This window comes from Coturnix japonica, chromosome 38 (genome assembly GCF_054131305.1).
Source record: "Coturnix japonica strain WE chromosome 38, WE-NBRP24, whole genome shotgun sequence".
NCBI lineage: Eukaryota > Metazoa > Chordata > Aves > Galliformes > Phasianidae > Coturnix > Coturnix japonica.
In genome coordinates, this window is record NC_140700.1 from 2412522 (window position 1) to 2436835 (window position 24314).

The 24314-nt window shown below is 60.1% G+C and overlaps 4 protein-coding genes across 8 annotated transcripts; 2 read left to right on the forward strand and 2 right to left on the reverse strand.

Annotated features, from left to right (window-relative positions):
• Positions 1–136: 136 nt before the first annotated feature.
• Positions 137–10739, forward strand: LMOD1 (leiomodin 1). Its single transcript, XM_015885082.3, has 3 exons — positions 137–531; positions 7596–9167; positions 9896–10739. The coding sequence occupies exons 1-3, from the start codon at positions 271–273 to the stop codon at positions 9920–9922; spliced, it is 1860 nt and encodes a 619-aa protein (XP_015740568.2). The 5' UTR covers positions 137–270; the 3' UTR covers positions 9923–10739.
• LOC107324751 (uncharacterized) lies at positions 10543–13416 on the forward strand. Its single transcript, XM_015885077.3, has 2 exons — positions 10543–11713; positions 12804–13416. Exons 1-2 carry the CDS (start codon positions 10543–10545, stop codon positions 13307–13309), a joined length of 1677 nt encoding a protein of 558 aa, XP_015740563.3. The 3' UTR covers positions 13310–13416.
• A 530-nt stretch (positions 13417–13946) lies between these two features.
• On the reverse strand, positions 13947–18376 carry SHISA4 (shisa family member 4). Of its 3 annotated transcripts, none has more exons than XM_015885078.3 (5): positions 18180–18376; positions 17178–17349; positions 14837–14970; positions 14406–14585; positions 13947–14327 (listed from the first exon to the last, which is right to left on the reverse strand). In XM_015885078.3, the coding sequence occupies exons 1-5, from the start codon at positions 18244–18246 to the stop codon at positions 14281–14283; spliced, it is 600 nt and encodes a 199-aa protein (XP_015740564.1). In that variant the 5' UTR covers positions 18247–18376; the 3' UTR covers positions 13947–14280. The 3 variants fall into 3 exon arrangements, with proteins under 3 accessions (XP_015740564.1, XP_085383427.1, XP_085383426.1); XM_085527301.1 differs by having other exon boundaries at positions 14837–14985; XM_085527300.1 differs by lacking the exons at positions 13947–14327; positions 14406–14585; positions 14837–14970 and adding exons at positions 15137–15687; positions 15719–15871 and having other exon boundaries at positions 17136–17349.
• Positions 18377–18790: 414 nt separating this feature from the next.
• On the reverse strand, positions 18791–23448 carry INAVA (innate immunity activator). 3 transcript variants are annotated; one of them, XM_015885093.3, is made up of 9 exons: positions 23365–23448; positions 22811–22874; positions 22273–22385; positions 22072–22191; positions 21688–21901; positions 21125–21178; positions 20667–21057; positions 19696–20272; positions 18791–19125 (listed from the first exon to the last, which is right to left on the reverse strand). In XM_015885093.3, the coding sequence occupies exons 2-9, from the start codon at positions 22863–22865 to the stop codon at positions 19033–19035; spliced, it is 1617 nt and encodes a 538-aa protein (XP_015740579.2). In that variant the 5' UTR covers positions 22866–22874; positions 23365–23448; the 3' UTR covers positions 18791–19032. The 3 variants fall into 3 exon arrangements, with proteins under 3 accessions (XP_015740579.2, XP_015740577.3, XP_085383430.1); XM_015885091.3 differs by lacking the exon at positions 23365–23448 and having other exon boundaries at positions 22811–23170; XM_085527304.1 differs by lacking the exons at positions 21125–21178; positions 23365–23448 and having other exon boundaries at positions 22811–23173.
• Between the last annotated feature and the right edge of the window lie 866 nt (positions 23449–24314).

Here is a 24314-nt window from a genome sequence, read left to right on the forward strand (position 1 = left end):
CTCTGCATGGTTCCCTGGAATGTCCTCGGGTTTCAGGCTCCCCCGACAGCACCATTCCCCGCCTCCCGCTGGGTTCCATTGGCCAACCCTTGGGCCGAGGGATGTCCCCTCTCCATCAGCACGGGTACCCAGGGCTGCAGAGCTGAGATTTAACACTTCAGCACCTGCTGCCTCTGTGGGAAGCAGTCGGAGAGCCTCGGCTCTGGGTATATTTTTTCTCTTGCTTTGGGTACCACAACAACCGCAACCGTGTCTCGCCAAAGGGCCAAGATGTCTAAAGTCGCCAAATATAGGCGACAAGTGAGTGAAGATCCGGACATCGACAGCTTGCTGTCGACTCTGTCTCCGGAGGAGATGGAGGAGCTGGAGAAGGAATTGGATGTGGTGGATTCCGATGGAAGCATCCCTATGGAGCAGAACCAGAAGAACCAAGCAGAAAATCCCCCCGGCGGCACACAGAACTGCGATGCAGTGCTCAACCACCACGAGAAGGAGCCCAGGAAGCGTCTCCAAAGGGAGCAGGCGGTGGATGTAAGTCCCATCTCCCCACACTGTGATGCTCATTGGGCACGGCTGTGTGTAAAGAGCTGGTTGAAGGGGTTGGATGAGGAGTGCTGGGCAGTCAGGGGGATGGGGCAGGGAGCTGGCAGCCAACAGGGGCTTTTGTGAGCTATCCGAAAGCCAAAGCTGCTGTCAGGGGGCTTCTCCTTGCCTCTGGGAAGGGCTGGGGGCTTCAGCAATCTCTGCTCCTTGTGGAGTAATAGAAGGGAGAAGTTTGCTGCTTGCTGGGAATCACCCCAAGGAGCAGGTTTTGCCCCGAGCCATTTCCTTCCTGTTTATCATCCAGCTAAAACTCATTTAGTTTGGTTTGGGTACATTTATCTCCTTCTCTGCATCGGGTAAATCCTGTGAGATCTTTGTTGGGGAGAGGAAATGTTGTGCAGGTCCTCATCCCATGCATCTGTGCCTTGCAGCCAGTCCCGCTTCCCTGCAACATTTATTAACCTCTGCACTAAGAATACTTGGTATGTGCTCGGTGCGTGGGAGGCTGGGAAGCATTTGGTTTCCCTTGCTTTCCACAGCAGGCTGAGCCTGAATGCTGGAGAAGGGAATGGAAATGGAAGGTAACGTTCCTGCAGAGCAGGAGCAGGATCTGTGCTTGGGCAGAGGTGTGCACAGCTCTGAGCTGCTCTGCTTCCAATGGGCAGAAAGGCAAAGGGAGAACCTCAGCTCTATCTGGAAGTGGTGCCCCATTTCTTTTCCACATCCAGGAGATGCTTTTAATGGGCAACATGATAACCAACATGGGCCTTTTGTGGCTGAGAGCAGAAATCTGTACAGATAAATAACAGAAGATTGGCTTCACTCTCATGTCGTGGAGAGAATCCAAAGGTATAATAAATAGTCCTTCATTTGTATGGAGCACTTCACTTCTTATAACGGTGGTACGTGTTTCCTGGGGCAGGTTGGGGTTGTTTATTCCATGCTGGGAAGGATCTGTCCTTCGTTAGGGCAGTGCTCAATGGATATGGACTGCATTGGGGCACCAAAGTTAATGTGCTGGAAACTGGTCCTATGAAACAGGCTGGGAAATGAAGCATCGTGGCATATAATGATGTACATGATCCTAATGTTAGTCTAAATCTATCAGTGGTAAGTCCTTTGTGAGGGGCTCACGTGTTGCCTGCAGTCTGTAAATCAAGTAGACCTTTCATCCTAGAGCCACAACGTGTGCTGGAATACAAGGAGATAACAGGGAAGCAGTGGTGTGCTGCAGTGCATGCAGCCTGGAGATGCATCCCATAATCCCTGCGGTCCCCTCCAGCTCAGGATGTTGTGCCATCCTGTTCTGCCACGGAGCCAAGAACCCAAGTGAAGCCTGGATGCAGAGAGGGATGGATGAGAAGGGCAGGTTTCCTTTGGAGTCCTGCACAAGGGGTTAAGCATTTCGCCCAGCTCTCTCCTGGCCGTGAGGACACCGCAGCCATCACTTCTATATGCGGAGCTCAGCGTGGGCTGGGGGAGCAATTCCCACCACATGCAGTTCCCCTCCTTGGCTCACTGCCCCTGGCTGCCAGAGCTCTGCCTGCAAGGCCTCCCCTTGGCTGAGAGCTGCAGACCACCGAGGGTCCGATGCCGCATCCCTTCCTCCCCTCATTGTGCATTAGGATGTGCAGAACTTTGCCAGAGTGGGAAGCAGGGCATTATAAAGGGAAAGGTTTGGATCCTGCTGGTCTCTCAGCTCCTCCTGTGGCCTTTTCTCCCACTCCAGGCACCCCATTTCCCTCCTAAAAGCAGAGGGAGGGGGCAGCAGATCTAGAGCTGTCGTGACTCCATAACACAATGTCTTTCTCTGCGATGAAAAGGGCAAACTTGGGTAACTAGGAGGCAGTTTATAAACAGCCCAAAATAGATGTGAGCTTTGCCCTGACTTCTCTGCGCTGCACAGCCAAATGCATAGCTGGGCGATGCATTAATTAATTAATCTTCATTTCCTATTGCCAGCGAGTGCTTGGTGCTGTGCTGCTCCTCGGGTGCACCCTTGCCTGTGTCTCCAGGGAGGGCAGGTTGATAACGCTCACCAATGGGTAAATGAGGGCTCTAATTGCAAAGGCACAGAGAGAGAAGTCCAGGCTGGGCATGTGGTGTTGTTCTGAAGCAAGGGGCATTGAGCAGTGTGATTAACAGAGCTGCTGTCACCTGGAATCCTTTGCAGCATGTTTCTTCCAAGCTCTATGGGGTGGTCTTCCAAAAACCCCTCTGTCCTTCCTCCCTGCTTGCTGGGCTGTGCACAGGTAGGCTGAGGCACACTGGGGGTGTTCAGCCACTGAGAACAAACAGTGCCCTACTGATGGAAGCTGTACCTGGCCAGGTGAGGTCCCTGCTGGGAAACCCTTCTGTGACACCGCAGAGGACCAAGTTGGCATTTTGCTTTTGTATTCATGGCCAAATCCCGTTGTTTTTCCTTGGAACCATCTGGAAACAAAACAAGCTGTGGATTTACACAGCCAGGACAGACTCAAGGGGAATCATAACCGAGGGAAAAGCAGCACTTGTATCATTCCTGAGGCATCTTACTGCTCTGTGACTAACACAGCTGGATTTAAGCTCTGTTTATCAACCCATCCTCCTCCCAAGGACCTCTGCTGCCCCCAGTCTCTGTCTTTCACTGGGCCAGATGAGAAGAGGAGCATCGTTTCCAGGATGGGGCCCTTCCCCGTGGTTCACACTGGTGCCAGGAGCACCATGTGCCTTCGAGGCACCCGGCCCATCTAAGGGCACGAGTGGGAAAACTGCTTTGCTTCTGCTCAGCCTGCAGCACTGCCAGTGAGCAGGAGGGCTGTGTATTTACATAAAGCACAACAGGGATGCAGAGGAACCGGTGGAGATACTTGGAGTGTTGGGCTTATATGGGCTGAGCTGCCACAGGCTGAGAGCTTTATTGTCTGTTTATGTTTTGCTGATAAGGAGATATAGGGAGAAGGAAAAGAGCTGCAGTCGGTGACGTCTCACTCTTGTTAGCAGTGTGACAACATCATTTGTGTGCTGCAGGGGTCTGCCGTGCTGCCCACCCCCAGGCTTTGCTATGGTGGGAACAACAGCTGGGTGTCACCAGCAGCCACCAGTTCAGGTCCTGGCAGGGAGGAGGCATCCACAGGCAGCAGCACAATGCAGTGCAGTGCCCCATCCCTTCCTGCTCATCGCTCTCCTCAATCCTCCTTCAGCCTGATGCAAATGCAACATCCAAAGGAGGGCTTGGAGGTGCACGCCTTGCCCCTTGCAGCCCCAGTTGGAGAGGGGTGGAGCAGAAGAGCAGCCTCAGCTTGGGAATATCCCCTTTGGTTTTTGCAGTATGTGGAAGAGGAAAGGCCAGGGTACTAAAACCAGCTTCTGTCAAGAGATCAAGACTTCCCATTTGCAAAGTATCCAGCAGCTCTTAAGGGCTGTTTGGGAAATGGCTGCGTGTCACTTTGGATGAGATGGGGCTGGTGCTATTCAGGGAAATGCCGTGGAGACTTTTGTTGTCTGCTGTAATTCACCAATGAAGGCAAAGCAAGGCAAAAGTCAGGGCCAGGAGCTGGCCAGTCCCCAGAGGACAGAGCTGAGTCTCAGAAGGAGCATTGGCCTGGGAAGGGTGAGGATGTGGTCAGCATTGGGGTCAGGAAGGCTGGGCCAGAAGGGAAGGGGACAATGGGACATCCCATTAAAGTGACAACAGTGGCAGGAAGCTGTTCACATTGCCCAGGGCACCAGCACATAGAGCACAGCCTGGGGGTCACGCTGGGTCTGCTTGGCAGTGCTCAGGTCCTCCCACTCTTTCTTCATGTCAAAAAACCCCATAGTGCCTGGGGATGGTTGGAGCAGGGAGCCCTGGGACAACTGCAGGCAGGGCAGTGCTGGGGGCTCAGATCACAGGGGATGACCCCCAGCTCTATATGGGGTGAGGATGCTGCATTTGTCCTTGGTTACTCATAATTGACCAGGGAGTGGAGGAAGGGAGCAGCACGGCTCACTTCATATGGATCAGCTTGGGTAGAGCAACCCACCTGCATGCCTGGAGCATAATGGCACCCAAATACCCAGGAGCATCAAGGGCAAAATGAGCTGGTTTTGGACAGCAGGGAACATCCCTGTGTCCTGGGAGCTCCACATGCCTTGTGCCCAGCTCCCTCACCCCTTCTCCCATGGCTGAGCTGCAGGATGGGGGTGTAGGTTCACCCTGCAGCCTCTGGCTGCTGCTCCCTGCCCCAAAATCCCCTCTGCCACTCAGGATTTGCATGGTTCCCATGGGCTGCAAAACTGTCCTGCTGGATGCAGGGGGTTGTTATCACAGCAGGAGCTGGGAGAAGAGGGTTGTGTCTTGGTGCAGGATTTGTGCTGCAGCTCTGAAGGGATCTGGTGCACAGTGTGGACACACCATGTCTTGGACAAAGTCAGCATCGTTGCTGGGGATGGAGAGAGTTACAAGGAGACCCCTGAGCTCTGGGTCCACTTTATGTGCAGAAGTTCACCCACGTGGCTAAAATTGTTCCTGGGTTAATGGAGTTCAGCTGCTCCTGCTGTCTCTTGGTGCATTGCCTTGCAGGAGAGCCATTTGCTTCCCAAGAGTTCCTCAAGAGCAGACATCCCACAGCTGCACACAGGACCATACAGCTTTGCTCAGAGCCCACATCCATAGCAAACAGCACCTGGAGCCCCTTTGGAGCCCACCCCATTTCCCAGCAGATGATGGTTGGTGTGTTCTTGTGTTGCTGATGGGGTACAGCTTCCCCAGGACAAAGCTGCCCAAGGCACATCCCCCCATGGCACATCTCCTTCATGGAGCATCCCTCCCCATGATATGTCCCCCCCATGGCACATCCCTCCCCATGGCACAGCTCCCCATAGCTCACACTGTGCTCGCTGCTGACCCAAGCACGTGGCTGTTGCAGTGGGGCAGTCAGCCCAGCACTGTGATGCTGCCCATGAGTGCCTCTTCCCAGGACATGCCTCCGCAAATAGCTGCTGGTTGCTGTGAGCTGGCCCCCTCCAAAGCCAAACATTTATTCTGCTAATGCATTTCTACTGTTCCCCTCTGCCAGGGACTGATGCAACAACAGCACCATGCCAGTTGCTCCTTCCCTCCACTTGGGCATGGATTTGGAGAGCCCCCGTGACCCCCAGCCCACCCCAGGAGCCCCCCACTCACCACGCACCCAATGCTGTGCACCATGGGGCAATTCCCATCCCTGCCATCTCTCAGACACCCAGATCGATGCTGTTCTCACCCCATCCCATGCAGTGGGGCTCCATGTGCAGGGTGCAGCCCTTTGCTCACCCACAGCCCCATGGCAGCTCAGCACAGGGCTCAGTGTGCAGCCCGGTCCCATCTGCTCACACTGGGCTGCAAGCACTCAGATTCCAGGCAAGAAGTTCCCGTCCTGCTTTGCCTTTTAAGGAAGCATCTGAGTGGGTTTGAGGGTTGCAAATGCTAACAAGCAATGGCAATGCTCATTTTAGTCTATTTAGAGGAAACGGGAAGGCATTTCAGTTCATCAAAACACTGGTGATTAATCAGCCCAGTACCAGGCTGTTTTCATTAGGCTTATTTTTAAAGGTCTGACACGCAGTGTAAAAATATTCCCCTAATAATCATGCTTGAAGCGGAGGGAATGGCACGGAGGGGTGCTGAGCTCCTGTCCCTGGGTGCCCAAGGTAAATATGGGCTGAAGATGGACATGGAGGGGCTGTGGGGATGGCCCCAGCCACGATGCAGGAGGCAAAGGGAGGAGCAGGGAACACGTGCATCCCTCCTCTCCCTTTCCCTTCCCTTTCCATTTCGCCTTCCCTCTCCCCTTCCCCTTTCCATCTGCACGGGACATGTGGCAGCAGATCAGGGCACAGTTGCTTTAATGATATCAGCACTAACGATGCAATAACAAGATAAGAGATACAGCTTCGCCTTTGCAGGGCTGATTATTTCATTCTGGTTTTGTCTTATTTGGAGAAATCCATTGCCTCCTCTAAGTATGGAAGGTTTTGCAGCTCCTTCCTCCCTTTCTTCAAGATCTGCTCATTCTTAGCCAAAACCTTCACTCTGCTTTGTCCCCAGCCCATTACCGAGCTGCACAATGTGGGCTGGGAAGGAGAAGGCTTCTTGGAGCACTTGGTGTGGGGCTGGGGCTGTTGGCTGCAGCTTGAGGAGTGGAAAAGAAAGAGCTGGAGAGCTTGGGAAGTTGTACAAGGAACCTTCATCCTCAGGCATCCTTAAATTTCCAACCCAAGACATCCCCAAATGCCTTTGAAAGGCACCCCCAGTTTCCCATCCATCCTCAGTGCTGGGGCTTTGGACGTGGTTCTGTGGGTCTGCCACGTGCCTCTGTGCCGCCTGCCCAGGTTCCATGCTGGGGAGCCAAGAAATCTCTTAGCTAAATAAACAGCTTCGTCCCAGATGGCATCTGTGTGTGCGCCAGGTACACGCTGTCCCTGCAGCTGGACTGCTGGTGGCCCAGCGGCTTCTTCCCACCAAACAGAAGTCCCAGGGGGCCGGCATGGGGCTGGGATGGGGCTGCTGTGGGGTCCTGGCTGTGATTTGGGGGTTCAAGGCACAGTGCTGGCCCTCATGTGCTCCCCAGACAAGGAGTGGGGAGAAGGAAGCCCATATTGCTGAACTCAGCTGCAGGCATTGCTGCAGGGTGGTCCCAGCACTGAGCATTCCCCTACACCAGATGCATCTCTTTATAACACTGACCCATAGTGAGAGGGGAGGGGTCTCACAGCTGCACTGCTCTCACAAAATATGGGCCCTGTGCATCACTCCAGGTATGTGGGTAAGTGAAACTGGGGCTGCAGGACCAGAACACAGGGAATCCCACAGGCTCTGCCTGCAAAGGGGCACTCACACCGAGCCCTCCCCTGGAGATGGGTTTGATTTTGCTCTGCAAAACACAGTCAAGAGCTGCAGTGTGTTGTGAGAGCACCCAGATGGGGGGGAGGCTTCCCAAGGCTGGGCTGTGTTGGAGCAGTGCTGGCCATAATGTCTGGGATGTGACTGTGGTGAGGCTGGAGCTCAGGGAGCCTGACTTGCTCACACCTCTGTGATCCTCTGTTGTTAGGAAAGCAGGCTGGATGAGAAGAAGGAAGTCAAGAATGGAGAAGAAAAGGGAAAGGAAGCTCCTGCCAAAGAGCCGGCCAAGAAACGCGATACAGGAGTGGGGAAAGACTCTAAGAAGGAAGATAGTGCCCAAAAGACGGAGCCAAAAAGTAAAGGGGAGGCTGAGAGCAAAAGCAAGGACAAGAAAGCCATCAACGACAAGGTGAAGGCCATGGAAAACAAGCTGATGGGCAAGGACAAGAAGGAGGAAGAGAAGGGCTCGACAGCAAAGAAGGATGCAGAGAAGGACAAAAAGGAGGAGAAGGGTTCGGCATTAAAGAAGGACGCGGGGAAAGATAAAAAGGAGGAGGAGAAGGGCTCAGGGCTGAAGAAGGATGCAGGAAAGGATACAAAGGAGGAAGAGAAGAGCTCAGCAGCAAAGAAAGAGACAGAGAAGGACAAAAAGGAAGAAGAAAAGAAGTCGGTGTCGAAGAAGGACACAGAGAAGGACAAAAAGGAGGAAGAGAAGAGCTCGGAATCAAAGAAAGAGGCAGAAAAAGACAACAAAGGAGAAGAGAAGAAAGACAAAGATAAAAAAGAAGAGGAAAAGAGCTCAGCACTGAAAAAACCTGAGGCAGATGAAAAGGAGAAACCACAGACTGAGGCAGAGGCAGCGGCAGAGGGGAAGGAGGAGACCAAGGCAGCAGCACAGAGCAGCCCCGCATCCGCCCCCAGCAGCAGCACAGAGCAGCCCAAGGAGGACGAGGCCTCCAGCATCTTTGATGAGCTCATTGAGAAGGTGAAGAACAACGACGCCGAGGTGACCGAGGTGAACGTGAACAACTCAGACTGCATCAACAACGAGACCTTGGTGCGCTTCACCGAGGCGCTGGAGTTCAACACCGTGGTCAAGCTGTTTGCATTGGCCAACACCCGCGCCGACGACCACGTGGCCTTCGCCATCGCCATCATGCTGAAGTCCAACAAGGTGTTGACCAGCATCAACCTGGACTCCAACCACATCACAGGGAAAGGCATCCTGGCCATATTCCGGGCTCTGCTGCAGAACGACACGCTGACGGAGCTGCGCTTCCACAACCAGCGGCACATCTGCGGGGGGAAAACGGAGATGGAGATCGCCAAGCTGCTGAAGGAGAACACCACGCTGCTCAAGCTGGGCTACCACTTCGAGCTGGCCGGGCCCCGTATGACCGTCACCAACCTGCTGAGCCGCAACATGGACAGGCAGAGGCAGAAGCGCCTCCAGGAGCAGAAGCTGGCGCAGGAGCGTGGGGAGAAGAAGGATCTGCTGGAGGTGCCCAAGGTCGGAGCACCAAAGGGGTCCCCCAAGGGGTCCCCGCAGCCGTCCCCCAAAGCGTCCCCTAAAAACTCCCCAAAGAAGGGGGGAGGGCCCGCTGTGCCACCCCCACCTCCTCCTCCCCTTGCCCCGCCGCTGATCAATGAGAACCTGAGGAACTCGCTCTCACCAGCCACGCAGAGGAAGATGGGGGACCGGGTACCCATGCAGGAGAAGAGCTCACGAGATCAACTCCTGGCTGCCATCCGCTCCAGCAACCTCAAACAGCTCAAGAAGGTGAGTGTGGGGCTGCAGCTGTGGGGCGGGCGTGCTGGATGGGGTCATTTGAGTAGTGCAACATACAGTGCTGGGGACACAGCATGGGCTGCGTGCTCCCAGTGCAGAGCACGGGGCAGGAACAGACCCAAATCCCTTTGCTGAGCACACAGGGCCGGCAAATCCATCCCTTGGCATGGTCCCCAGGAGGGCATGTGGGGTCAGGAGATCCATCCCTTACAGAGATGTGGGGTCAGGAGATCCATCCCTTACAGGGAAGTGGGGTCAGGAGATCCAACCCTTACAGGGATGTGGGGTCAGGAGATCCATCCCTTACAGGGAAGTGGGGTCAGGAGATCCATCCCTTACAGGGATGTAGGGTCAGGAGATCCATCCCTTACAGGAACGTGGGGTCAGGAGATCCATCCCTTACAGGAATGTGGGGTCAGGAGATCCATCCCTTACAGGGATGTAGGGTCAGGAGATCCATCCCTTACAGGGATGTAGGGTCAGGAGATCCATCCCTTACAGGGACATGGGGTCAGGAGGTCCATCCCTTACAGGGATGTAGGGATATGGGATCCACGCCAGCATAAAGCCTCCCTATCCCAAGGCACTTTGTGCTCCTGGCCACACTGCCCTGGGCCATGGGGACATCCAGAGCCTGGCCAGGAAGGGGCAGTGACCCCAGATCCCCATCAGCCTCCACCACTGATCCATGCTCTGTAATGGGGCATCTCCTCCAACAGGTGGAACTACCAAAGCTGCTGCAGTAGGGAGTGAGACGCTCGCCTTCCTCATGACTCTCGCCGTGCCAAGCCCTTGGGGACCCTGCAGTGACCGACGCCGAGGAGCAGCGATCTCTCTGGGACTGATGGAGGAAGGGCCGGGCCCGAGGAGGGCCGGCGTGGTGGTTGGCCACGGCGTGTGAGAAAGACCTCGTATTTATTGTTTGTACAGTTGTGATCCCTCAAGCTCTTTCTGTTGCCAGCACCGTGCCCCACACTGCTTGGGGATGCCGAGGATGGATGGGGGGGGACTGTCGGAGTGTTCCCTGCCACATCCCACCCTGATGCAGGGAAGAGGTGGAAAGGAGGTGGCAATGGGGCTGGGGGTGCCATGGGGCCAGGGGTGCACTGAGGGGCTGCTTCCCCCAGCCCCATCCAGCCTGAAGCAAGCGGATGAGGACAGGTGTGTCATGGGGATGTGGCCATGGCGTGTGTCCCCATGGGGTCCCCACGTGGCCAGGAGGGTGATGGGGTGAACATTGGGTGGTGCAGGGGGTGGGATTTGGGGAGGTGGTGGAGAGCTGGAGCAGGAGAGGGGGGTCACAGCTGGGGGTGTCCCACCCCTGCAGGACGTGAGACCTCACCTCTCCTACTGGACATTTGTCTCCATGCAGGGACTGAGTGCTCCATGGGACTTATGTGGGGGGAGGGATAACGCTGTCACCTGTAGTGTCACCCACAGTGTCACTCCACCAACCATGGGCATACGTTTGGGGCCGCAGCGCCTGCCCTGGTGCAAAGCCTCGCTCGTGGTCTGTACACCCGCGGCCACCGCATCGGCAATAAAGCTTCACCCAACGCTTCAGTGCTCCTCAGGGGGACAGCAGGGGGACAGCCACCCCCTGGCCAGCACACCATGGGGACAGGGCTGGGTGGTGGCGTGGGAGGGGGTCGCAGTCACCCCAGAGTGGGCACTTTGGGACACCCCACAGGGCACTGTGGGTCCAGCTGGGCACCCCACAGCTAAACACAACGGTGCCATCCCAATCTGTGCACCCCGACCCGGGTACCGGGGGCCCAAATGTGAGCAGCAAATACCCCTCGGGGCTGCACGCTGCGGCCGCCAGGGGGCGCCACACGGTGCGGGGCAGAACCGGGCCGGCAGGGCGCGGTACCGGCGGATCCCAACAGGGGCGGTAGTGCTCTCGGTGCCGCCGCCCGCCCCGCCTCGTCGCGCTGCCCCCCCCCCGGTCCGCTCCCGCGGCGGCGGCCGCTCGGTGCGGCGGCGGCGGCGGCGGCGCAGACAAAGAGGCGGCGGTGCCGGGGTGGGGGGTGGGAGGGGGGGGCGATGGGCGGCGGGGCGGCGGCGCTATGAAGGGGCGGCGGGCAGCATGGCGGCGGCGGGCGGCGCGGCACGGCGGGGGCTGCTGAAGAGGAAGCCCAACTTCACGCTGCAGGAGATCGAGATCCTGATGAGCGAAGTGCTCCGGTACGAACCGCTGCTCTTCGGAGCCGCCGCCAGCACCGTGAACGCCTACGAGAAGCAGAAGATCTGGTGGCGCATCACCAATAAGATCAACGCCGCCGGCCGCAACCAACGCGACATCGGAGAGGTGAAGAACCGCTGGAGGGGGCTGCGCCGCCGGGCCAACGATAAGATCACCCGGCACCGGCAGGAGCGGCAGGGACCGGCACCGCGACCCAACGCGAACCGGCACCACGGAGCCGCCGGAACCGGCACCGGCACCGCGGAGCCCGGCCCAGGACCCGCGCCCGTATGGGGACAGCGCGGCGGAGAAGCGGCACCGCTGCTCGGCGGGGAACGGGCGGCACCGCGCGGTGCGTGCGGGAACGGAGCGGGATGGGATTGGGATGGGATGGGATGGGATGGGATGGGATGGGATGGGATGGGATGGGATGGGATGGGATGGGATGGGATGGGATGGGATGGGATGGGATGGGATGGGATGGGATGGGATGGGGATGGGATGGGATGGGATGGGATGGGATGGGATGGGATGGGGTGGGATGGGATGGGATGGGGTGGGATGGGATGGGATGGGATGGGATGGGATGGGATGGGATGGGATGGGATGGGATGGGATGGGATGGGATGGGATGGGGTGGGGTGGGGTGGGGTGGGATGGGATGGGATGGGATGGGATGGATGGGATGGGGTGGGGTGGGGTGGGATGGGATGGGGTGGGGTGGGGTGGGGATGGGATGGGGTGGGGTGGGGTGGGGTGGGATGGGATGGGATGGGATGGGATGGGATGGGATGGGATGGGATGGGATGGGATGGAATGGATGGGATGGTGATGGGGTGATGGGGGAGAAGGGGTGTGGGGCGGGGAGGTGGGGCAATGGGGAGCTGGGGTGGGGTTGGTCTGGATGGGGATATGGATATAGGGGGACAAGGATATGGGATAGGGTGTTGGGGACCAGGACCGAGGTGGGGATATGGGGGAGTGGGACGGGCACATAAGGACCGTGAGAGGAAGATGGGATAAGAAACGAACCTGGACAGGGATTGGACTGTGGAGATCAAGATAGGGACATGGGTGTGGGGACACAGGGATGGGGATGTGGCAGGACGTGGTCCAGGGCAAGGATATGGTGCAGTCAAAAAGGGACATGGGAGACCGAGACAGGGATGGGGACATGGGAAGTGTCTGAGAATGGGCAAGAGACATTGGAGTACCGGGATGGGGACGCAGGTGGAGGGATGAGGGACGTTGGTGGGGGTGGATGGAGTTCACAGGGCCCACAGAGAGTGCACAGAGATGCACGGAGACACGGGACACGAGTGCTCCGGGATTGGGTGTGCCCAGGGCGCAGCCCTTTCTGCCCCAAATCCCAGCGCTGGGGGCTCCCGAGGAGGGGGTTGGGGGTGAGTGACAACGATGTGACAGCGCTGCGTCCTGTGCAGGTGTGAAGGAGGAGGCGGTGAAAGAGGAACCGGTGGAGGTGAAGACGGAGCCCTTCCATGACCCCACGGATGGCGGCAGCGTCCCGGCACGACGGCAGCCCCGCAGCAGCACCCACACACCCGGCGAGGGCTGGAGCCCCCCGCAGCCCCCACAGCCCGACCTGGGGATACAACCAGAACCTCCGGGCTGCGATTTCCCCAGCAGCGTCATCTTCGAGCCGGACACCGAACAGTTCAGTGACTGCAGCGAAACGGGGGGGACCCCCGGCACGACGGACGGGACCCCGGAAAGAAGCTCCCGGTTCAGCCCGGCCGAACTGCGCCTCATCCGCTGCAACGAGCGGCTGGTGCAGGAGATGCGAGCGTTCCGCAGGGAGTGCGCCGAGAGCCGCCGGGAGATGGCAGCGGTGCTGCGCAGCATCGCTCAGGCGTTGGGCGGCCTCAGTGCCAGCCTGGCCCAGATCCGCGAGCGCTACCTCGGGGGGCACGCAGCCCCACAGCCCTGAGCCCCCCACCCCCCCCATCCGCCCGCTCCTCCCGCCCCCATTTCGTGGTTTCGACTCCCACTTCAATAAAACTCAGCGCTGGCCCCTCGGTTTCCCCCTCCCCAGGATCGCTGTGGATGGTTGAGGGGCTTTTTTTGTATAGGAAAGAGATTGGGTGGTGCTGAGACCCCAGAGCAGCAAAAACCCCATAGAGCTCCGTGCAGTGCATCAGCGTTGTGGGTCCCATTCAGGCTGCTGGGATGTGGTAGTCCCAAATTTAGCCCCCCCTCCCCCCCGGTGCCCCTGCATGGTGTGAATCACTCCGAAAATAGACAGTGAATCACAGCCCACAGCGGATGGGGGGGAGACGCATCCCGGCCCCCGCGGCGCAGAGCGGTGGGGAAATCACTGTGCTGCACTCAGGGCTGTGGGTTGGGAGCTTCTGAACCCCAAATGCCACCATAGTCCGGGTTCGCACCCCGGTTCTGTGTCGGTTTGGAGGGGGAGGGGGGGGAGTTGAAAGGAAATGAGAGGGAGCTGCATGGTTTTCGGAAAGGAAATGATTGGTTTTCGGATATAGAAATGTTCAGAGGGAGGAGGAGGAACGAGACCCCGTTGAAATCTGTGTCGTCCCTCCCCCCACACACAACACCACGCCGGGAGGGACACGCAGTTTAATGCTGCCCATTTGGACCACGGTGCCCCCCCCCGGTGCCGGAGGGCAGGGGGACCCCCGGCCTCGCTGCCCTCACCCTCATGCATAACCCCCCCCCCGTGAGCACCCACAATGGGCCCAGTGTGTGGGGTGGGGACAAAAGGCACTCTGTGCTGCTTGTCCCCACAATGGCCGGGGGGGGGGGAGGATGTGGGGGGCAGAGATTTCCATGAGCATCGCAGGGCAGAATCGAGGCCCCGAGGTGGGGACAGCGGGTACCCCCCCCAGCTGTGTCCCCTATGGGTGTCCCCACTGGGAGAAGGGTCCCCAGGGAGGCTCAGGCACCGGGATAGCTGGGCTGTGCGGGGACGTAGGGTGGTGGTGCTGCGGAGAGAATGGGGGGGGGTCAGTGTGGGCCCCCACAGAAGACTGTGGTGCTTTTAGGGGGGACCCAGTGCTCACCTGTGGGGTTGTAGACTGGTGGTCCTGAGGGGTACATCGGGTACTGGGCGGCAGGAGCGGTGGGTGGGTACATGGCCATGGGGGTGAAGCCGGGCTGGGGGGGCACTGGGCCAGCTTTGGGGTCCACAGGGAAAGGGGCAGGTGGGGGTGCAGGATAGCTGGCCAGTGGGATCTCAGGGCCTGCAGGAGAGAGAGCTGGGGGCTGCCACCCACTGCTGCCCTGTGCCAACCCCAAATCCCCCACCCAGCACCCCGAATCCCTCTTTCTGTACTCCACCCCCCACCCCTTGCACCCCAAATCCATCCTTCTGTATCCCAAATCCCCCCCTGCGCCCCCAATCCCCACCCTACATCCCCGCAGACCCCCCCACCCTACACCCAAATCCCTCACCCCACATCCTCACAGCCCCCCATCCCCCCCCAGCTCCTACCTTGCAGGGGGGTGCGGAGATGCTGCCGCCGTTGGTACAGATAACAGCAGGAGCACATGAAGCAGCAGACGATGGTGGTGACGATGGCAATGAAGAGCACCACGGCCGAGGCGATGCCCGCGATGGTCTTAGGGCTGAGGGACAGCACTCTGATCCCACAGCCCAAAAGCAAAGCACCCAGCAGTGGTGCTCAGCACCCAGAGCCAGCACCCAACACCCATTCTCAGCACCTGGATCCCAGTGCCCAGCAGTGACGCCCAGCACCCAGATCCTTGTGCCCCATCAATGATGGAGCACCCAACAGCAACTGATGCCCAACACCCAGCACCCAGCGCTGATTCTCAGCACCCAGATCCCAGCGCCCAGCAGCGACTCCCAGCACCCAACAGTGATAGATGCCCAGCACCCAGCACTGACACCCAGCACCCAGATCCTAGTGCCCATCAATGCTGCCCAGCACCCAGCAATGATGCCCAGCAACCAGCAGTGATTGATGCCCAGCACTCAGCATCCAGCAGTGGTGCCCAGTACCCAGTAATGACACCCAGCACCCTCCAGTGACTGATTGATGCCCAGCACCTAGCGATGATGCCCAGCACCCAGCAGTGACTCCCAGCACCCAGCAGTGACTCCCAGCACCCAGCAGTAATTGATGACCATCACCCAGCACCAAGCAGTGACTGATTGATGCCCAGCACCCAGCAGTGACTCCCAGCACCCAGCAGTGATTGACACCCAACACCCAGCACCCAGCAGTGATGCCCAGCACCAAGCAGTGATTGATGCCCATCACCCAGCACCCAGCACCTAGCAGTGATCGATGCCCATCACCCAGCAGTGACTCCCAGCACCTAGTAGTGATTGATGCCCATTGCCCAGCACCCAGCAGTGAGTCCCAGAACCCAGCAGTGACTGATGACCATCACCCAGCACCAAGCAGTGACTGATGCCCAGCTCCCAGCACCCAGCAGTGATGCCCAGCACCCAACACCAAGCAGTGATTGATGCCCATCACCCAGCAGTGACTCCCAGCACCTAGTAGTGATTGATGCCCATCACCCAGCACTGATGCCCAGCACCCAGCAGTGACTGATGACCATCACCCAGCACCCAGCAGTGATCGATGCCCATCACCCAGCAGTGACTCCCATCACCCAGCAGTGATCAATGCCCATCACCCAGCACCCAGCAGTGACTGATGCCCATCACCCAGCAGTGACTGATGACCAGCACCCAGCACCAAGCAGTGACTGATTGATGCCCAGCACCCAGCAATGACTCCCAGTACCCAGCAGTGATTGACACCCAGCACCAGCAGTGACTGATGCCCATCACCCAGCACCCAGCAGTGAGTCCCAGCACCAAGCAGTGACTGATTGATGCCCAGCACCCAGCAATGACACCCAGCACCCAGCACTGATGCCCAGCACCCAGCAGTGATCGGTGCCCATCACCCAGCACCCAGCAGTGATTGATGCCCATCACCCAGCACTGATGCCCAGCACCCAGCAGTGACTGATGCCCATCACCCAGCACCCAGCAGTGATTGATGCCCATCACCCAGCACTGATGCCCAGCACCCAGCAGTGATTGATGCCCATCACCCAGCAGTGACTCCCAGCACCCAGCAGTGATTGATGCCCATCACCCAGCACCCAGCAGTGACTCCCAGCACCCAGCAGTGACTGATGACCAGCACCCAGCACCACGCAGTGACTGATTGATGCCCAGCACCCAGCAATGACTCCCAGTACCCAGCAGTGATTGACACCCAGCACCAGCAGTGACTGATGCCCATCACCCAGCACCCAGCAGTGAGTCCCAGCACCAAGCAGTGACTGATTGATGCCCAGCACCCAGCAATGACACCCAGCACCCAGCAGTGATTGACACCCAGCTCCCAGCTCCCAGCACCCAGCAGTGATGCCCAGCAACCAGCAGTGATGCCCAGCACCCAACACCCAGCAGTGATTGATGCCCAGCACCTAGCAGTGACACCCAGCACCCAGCACTGATGCCCAGCACCCAGCAGTGATCGGTGCCCATCACCCAGCACCCAGCAGTGATTGATGCCCAACACCCAGCACTGATGCCCAGCACCCAGCAGTGATTGATGCCCATCACCCAGCACCCAGCAGTGACTGATGCCCATCACCCAGCACTGATGCCCAGCACCCAGCAGTGACTGATGACCATCACCCAGCACCCAGCAGTGATCGATGCCCATCACCCAGCACCCAGCAGTGACTGATGCCCAGCACCCAGCACCCAGCAGTGATCGATGCCCATCACCCAGCACCCAGCAGTGACTCCCAGCCCCCTCAGCGTGCAGCCCCAGCACCTGAAGGCGAGGCAGTGGCGCTGCTGGCGCTCAGTGAGGAGGCGCAGTGGGTCATAGCAGCAATACCGCTGGTGACACGAGCCGCAGCAGAACGACAGCGCCTCGCAGTCGAAGCCGGGGTGCCACGAGCCGTTCTTGTCCACGTACCACAGACAGTCCTCGCCCCCCGCCACTGGGGACCGCCTTTATCACCTCGGTGTCACCATCCCGGTGCCACCAGCAGCAGCCCACGGCTGCAGCCCCGAGTGGGGACCCTGTGCGTGTCACTGCGCCCCGTGCCCCGCTCCATGCCGTCCCCACAGCCCTGCCAGGCCACTGTGCCCCCCTCCACCCCGCCCCCATGTCCCCATATCCCGCTCCATGCCGTCCCGATGTCTTCATACCCCTTTGATCCCACCCTCATATCCCCATACCTCACGCATCCCACCTCTCATACTTTACCCCATTCAGTCCCCACGTTCCTGTACCCTTTTCTGTCCCATTCCCATGCACCCACTCTTGCCCCACGCCCCCATACCCCCCTCCACCCCTCCCGGCTCCATCCCACCCCACACCCTCACACCCCTATTCCCATCCGCCCTCCCAATCCCCAGCTCTATCCCATTCCCACGTCCCCACACCCCTTTAATCCGTCCCCACGCCCCCACACCGCGCTCCATCCCACCCCCACGTTCCCTCCCATACACCTCCTCATCCCAGCCCCCTCCACGCCATCCCCACGTCCCATCCCCGTCCCCTCCCCATCCCACCCCCTCGTTCCCCGTCCCGGCTCCCCCCCACACCCCGCTCTATTTCTGTCTCCTCCGCCCTCACTCCCGGAATAGCCCCACAACGGCGCCCCGGGGACTGCGGGGTCACAGCAGCGGACGGCGGCTCCGCACCGCGCACAGCTCCGCACCGCCGCGCTCAGCGGGGCTATAAACCGAGCTTCGAGCACGGCCCGTCCGCGGAGCAGCCCCGGGGTTACAGCGGAGCCGGGATCACCGCGTCCCCTTCACTCACCCAGCGAAGCGGCCACGGTCATCAGCACGGTGCCGGCCAGCTGCCAGCGGCTGCCGGCGGGACCCATCGTGGGGAGGGGCGAGGGGGTCCCGTTGCTCGCCCCGCTCGGTGCCGGTGGCGGTGCCGGTTCGGTGCAGGCCCGCAGTGACGCCGCAGCCGGTGGAGCTCGGCCGCCGCCCGGTGCCCCCCCGCGGCACAACCTCCCGCCGCACGCAGCGGCCCCAGCCCGCCCCCACCGGGCGGAGCGCCCCGGCACGGCCCCGCTGCCCGCAGCCCCGCGCTGCCCTCGCCCTGCGGTCGGCCCCTCCTGCACCGCATCCCTGCCCACATCCCACCCCTATCCCCGCACCCCATCTCCGCTCCCTCCTTATCCCTCCGACCCCCATCCCTGCGCCCCATCCCATCCCCACTACTGCTCTCCCACCCCACACCCTACCCCTGTATGGGACAGGTCCCACACCCCGCTCTTTCCCCCTCCCCTGCTCCCATGCCTGCCCCAATCCCCCTCCATGGCATCAGTCTCAGCCACGCATGGCTTCGCTCCAATGCTGTTGGTGGCACCAGGGACAAGACATGAGGAGATGGCAAGGACAGAAGTGACAGCACAGAGATCCCAAATGACCACATTTATTAGGCAAAAAAAAAAAGATAATCATGACACATCTGCACAGCAGACCCTTTAGGGGTCACTAGTGACGTGGGACAGTGTAAGGAGCCAGCCCTGGCCAACCCACCCCATAGCTATGCCCCCCCTCTTCCATCCCCAACCCATAGGGGTGCATTAGGGCTGTGTCCCCACTGTCCCCATTGCCCTGGGCCAGCCAGGCCGTGCCCCGTGGGGTCGGGGGCCGCCTCACACCTGTGTGATGATCTCTCCGTTCTCAGGCACGTAGACCTGCACAGGCACGCCGGGTGGGGAGCGCCGCAGGATGCGGATCGGGGCCGCCTGAGTGGGAGATGGGACCCGTGGGTGCTGGGACCCCACCCCATACCCCGGGGACACGGCCCCATTGGGAAGTGGTGGGGGCTGTGGGGTGGCAGCAGGTCCCAACCTGCCCCACATCGGGGCCCTGGAGGTGGCTATAGGGACCCTCTGCAGAACCCCATCCTCCCCCAGAGGGCCATGTCCTGGCCCCAAAGCACCCACAAGGTGCCAGTGCTGGCAGTGGGTCCCTAACCCTGCCCTGGGGACCCCCCTGGGATGCCCTTAAAACCAGCTCCTGCCCCTGATGACCTTCCCACCTTTATCCCACAGTCCCTTGTGGGGCCCAGCACTGCCCAAGGAACCATTACTGTTCCCCAGTTCTCCCCCAGGGGCACCTCAGGACCTCATTCTCTTGGGGACCCCATGAACCCCCACCAGATCCTCCACTGGGTAACAGCCCATGTCATCCCCACACCCACAGGGCAGCACTTAGGGGGTCCCACAAAGTGACAGCCCCCCCCCCCCACCCCATCCTTTCCCATCCCCACCCCATCACCCCCACCCACATCTCTCCCCATTCTTGTGCCTTACCTGAGCCCGTGGTGGTGCCCCACGGAGGGGTGGTCCATCCTGGGGTGTCCCACAGCGGTGTCCCCGGAAAGCCCCCTGTCTGTCCAGGGAATGGGGCCGTGCTCCCCTCAGCCGGGCCCTTTGGTGCCACGATTTGAGCTCCTCTGTCACTGCTGCTTTGGAGAGCCCACGGGACCCCCCCGGCACATAGTCCTTGAGTGAGGGGGTGCGCACGATGCGGCTGTGTGAGGGCACCAGGCGTTGGTAGCGCAGTGGGGCCAGGTCCTGCTCATAGAGGAACATGGGGGGGGCAGGGGGTGGCAGGAGCCGGGGGGCACCGCGGGGGTAGAAAGTGGGTTCAGTGCAATGTGGTGGGGCTGGGGGACGTGGGAAGGAGACGTCGGGGCTGCTGCTGCCCGGGGAGGTGGTGTGGGAGGCGCTGGAGACGTCGGAGATGCTGTCGTCGGAGCCGGAGCGCGGTGTGGGGCTGGGGGCTGGTGGGCACGAGGTGGGCACTGTCACTGTGTAGTATGTGGGGCGGCGGCGGGGAGCAGCACTGCGGCCCCTCATCTCAGCCTGCTCCCAGCGTGTGTCCACCCTGCGGGACAAAGGGTTGGATTCATCCTTCTCCCCATAGAAGTATCACCATCCTCCTCCTTGTAGGGTCATTTCCATTATGGTTGTGGAGTTATCATTAGCTCCATCTCCTCCATGGGGCTTTCTCCTTCCTCCTCTCCATGGGGTCATCTAGATGGAACAATCTCCATCCTCCATTCAATGGGTTTCTCTCTTTCCTCATCCCACAGCTCACCTCTATCTTTGCCATGGGTTATCTCTGTCATCTTGTGGGTTATCACCTCCAACCTCCCCATGGGTTATCTCCAACCACCCTATGAGTTACCATTTCCATCTTACCCCCATCCTCCCTATGGGTTATCTCACACCTCCCCATGTGTGCCAGCATCCCATCCCTGCTCACGGCACATCCATACCTCAGGGACTGGCACTGCCCACGTCGCATTGCTGGCTCTGGGGTGCTGGGAGCACTGGATCCCATCTGTCTGCACAGCACCGCGCTCCGGACGGGGATGAAACGATACGGGGCCACATCCCCAGCCCTGCAGTCAGGGCTGATGGGGACAGCGGGGACAGAAGGTGGGGACGTGGAGCAGCACCGCGACCCACGGGTTTCCCCATCCCCAGGCTCAGCACTGATGTTCTTGGCCTTCCCGTAGGGTCCATCGAGGCTGGTCTCCCTCCATGGGCCGGGGGGTGCAGAGGGGCAGCCCTGACCCTCACTCTGCTCTTCAGGGGCCAAGCGGGGCCACGGGCACGGGGACGGCAGGCGCTGTGGGGTGCCGGCTCCCATCGGCTGCGCCTCCTCTGCAGGACAGACAGAGCGTTGGGGTGTGGAGGGGCGGGATGCGTCCCCCGTACCCGCAGCCCTTACCCTCCTCCAGCAGCGCAGTGTCCGACAGCGAGCTCTCATCCGACGCGCTGAGCTCTGCGGGGACAGCGGTGGCACAGCGATGTGCCACGGGGCACCGCGCTCCCACGGCCGCCACCCAACGCGTCCCCACTCCCTTCCCCCATCCTCCTGTCCCGACACGTTATGGGATGGCGGCGGGACCGGCTGGTCCGGCTCGGAACAGCGCTCCGGGCAGCTCCCAGCCCCACAGCCCTGCCCTGGCTCTGCCGTGGGAGCGGGGTGCATCCCACATTGGGGTGCGGATGCATTGGGGTCGTGCATTGGGGTGTATCCGTGAGGGTACAGCTACAGGAGGAGAACTGGGGCAATCAGGGAGGGGGTGCATCTACCAGTGATGAAAGATTCGGGGTTCGTTCATAGGGATGAAGCTTTGGGCTGCACCCATGGCAGGGGGTGTATCGGGGTGCACTGAGGGGGGGAGATTGGGGTGCACCCATGCAAAGGAGCATTTCAGGGGGCACGCAGCACTGGTGGTACAGCAATACACATCCCTTCCCCCCCAGAATGAAGCCCTCCATTCTCACCCTGAGCCCCCCCAGTGCCGCCAGCAGACAGGGCCCGGCGCTCGGCCAGCAGAGTGTCCTCCAGCTCCTTCAGCTTCTGCTCCTCCTTCAGTGCCGCCGTCTTCCTCCTGCGGCGCAGCTGTTTGCTGATGTTCTCCTCCCGGCACAGGCGATGTGCAGCTCTGGCGATCTGCATCTGCAGCGCCAGGTCACGCTCCAGGGCTCCCAATGGGTCCTGGGGGTGGGGAAGGGGACACTTGGCACCTACAAATCCCCCCCACCCCGAGGGCACCACTGGGCACTTTGCATTGTGCCCTGGGCCCTTTGCAGTGCACCTCCGTGGGGGTGGGATGGTGAGGGGTCCCCCATAACTACCCCTCCAGCCCCCCAGAGTCCCCCACTCACCGCCCCACGCAGCACCAGGCTCTCATCCAGCTTAAAGGCTGCCCCGATCCTGCGCCGCACTTTGGGGGGCTTCTCCCCAGCCTTTAAGGGGAACTCTTGGGGCAGCGTCCCCGTCAGCTCCTGGGGATGGGTGTGGGGACACTGAGCAGTGACTGGAGGTGGAAGGGGGTTGGTGGGGTCCCCCCATGTCCCCAGACTCACCGCCTCACGCAGGCACAGCCGCCGCAGCTCCTGCACACACAGCTCCAACGCCTGCTGCTGCCGGCGCACCCGCTGTGCCAGCTCCATCAGAGGGGCTGTGGGGCTGCTGGGGCCTGGATGGATGGATGGATGGATGGATGGATGGATGGATGGATGGATGGATGGATGGACGGATGGAGGGGCTGAGCTGCGTCCGGATCCCCCTCCCTGCCTCTCATCCCCCCCCAGTTCCCAGTTTTCCAGAGCTCCATGTTGGGATGGGTGCTGTGCTCACCCCTCTCACCCTGCACCCAGCAGTGATTTCCCAGCACTCAGGGGGGTCCTTTCACCCTGACTCAGCCCAACTCACAGTGAAACACCACTGAGTCACACTCAGACCAGGGTCCCCAGCAAACGGGGAACCCCCACATTGCCCAAGAGTAAATTCTCCCCCTCCAATAACAGTCTGTCACCCCCTCCATGGCTCTAAATGCACCCCAGGAGGGGACACCCATCTCACCCAGGGGTGCAAAGCCCCTTTATGTCCCCCATTGCTCACCCGAGTGCAGCATGATCCCGCTGTCGGAGTCTCCTGCTTCCTCCCTGCCCTCCATGCTGGGTACCTGCAGGAAGCAAGGTGAGGCCGTGTTTGCTTTGTGTTTGCTTTGCCTTCTCGTAGGTCCTACGATAAACAAAGGTGTGCAAACACGTGCCTGACGGCCCAGGCTGCCGGGCTGAGCCCCATCCCAGGGGCAAAGGTGGTGGGGGTGCGGGGCCGGTTTCGCTGCCTGCCTCTCCCAGTTTTTATTCCTTTCCTGTCTGGGCCACAGGCGTTTTCCTGGGGTGGGGGTAGGAAATGTGACCGTATCCCCCATGCCTGGCATTCCCATTCCTTGGGGCCCGATGGGTGGGATGGGATCAGCCATAGGGTTGCATTGCTTTTACTCCCACCCCCACCCCCCCGGCTCACGCTATGCCTCAGTTTCTCAAGCAGGAAGGTGAGCACACAGGGAAACTGAGGCAGGGAAGGGGCTGCCAGCGCTGGTTATGGGGCAGCAGAAGGGCTGGGACCCCCATGGGCACTGGGATTGGTGGGGTTGGGTGCTGCCTTACCTGGGGCTGTCAGCACGGTGCTCACTGCTGCTCTGCTGCACCCGGGATGCAGGGACGTGTTTTGACTTGAGAGCAATGGGGAGGAGCAGGTGAGCAACGCAGCCCCCGCCGCCCGCAGGGCCTGCATGGCAAGGCACAGCTCGGCACGGCGTGGCAGGGAGGAGCATGGCACAACATGGCACAACATGGCACAACATGGCACAGCATGGCACAACATGGCACAACATGGCACAGCATGGCATAACATGGCATAACATGGCATAACATGGCACAACATGGCTTAACATGGCACAGCATGGCACAGCATGGCACAGTTTGGCATGGCACGGTGCAAAATGGCACAGCACAGCATGGTGTGGGATGGCACGGTCTGACACAGCATGGCCACAGTCCCTTGGCACTGTCCCTGTTGTGGCCATGGCCCTAGGCTGGGGGGGTCTGTTATAGGGGAATAGGAATCCATCTCAGCCCCAAAGCACCGCTGTGACTTCCTGCATAGGGGCCCCTCATATCCCCATCCCTGTGCTCCATCCTCTCTCCCAGTTCTGCTCCCTCCCAGACCTCCATATTGTTGGAGGAAGGACTGACCCTCATCCTCCTCCAGGGACAGACATGGGGATGGGAAGGGAGAAGGAAAGGGAAAAGGAAAGAGAAAGGGTGAGGAGCAGAGAAGGCAGCGCCATGTTGTGCCATACTATGGACGGAGGAATGGAGGGACGGAGGAATGGAGGGATGGATGGATGGATGGATGGATGGATGGATGGATGGATGGATGGAGGGATGGATGGATGGAGGTATGGAGGGAGGGATGGATGGAGGGATGGATGGATGGATGGATGGATGGATGGATGGATGGATGGATGGATGGATGGATGGAGGGATGGATGGAGGTATGGAGGGAGGGATGGATGGAGGGATGGATGGATGGATGGATGGATGGATGGATGGAT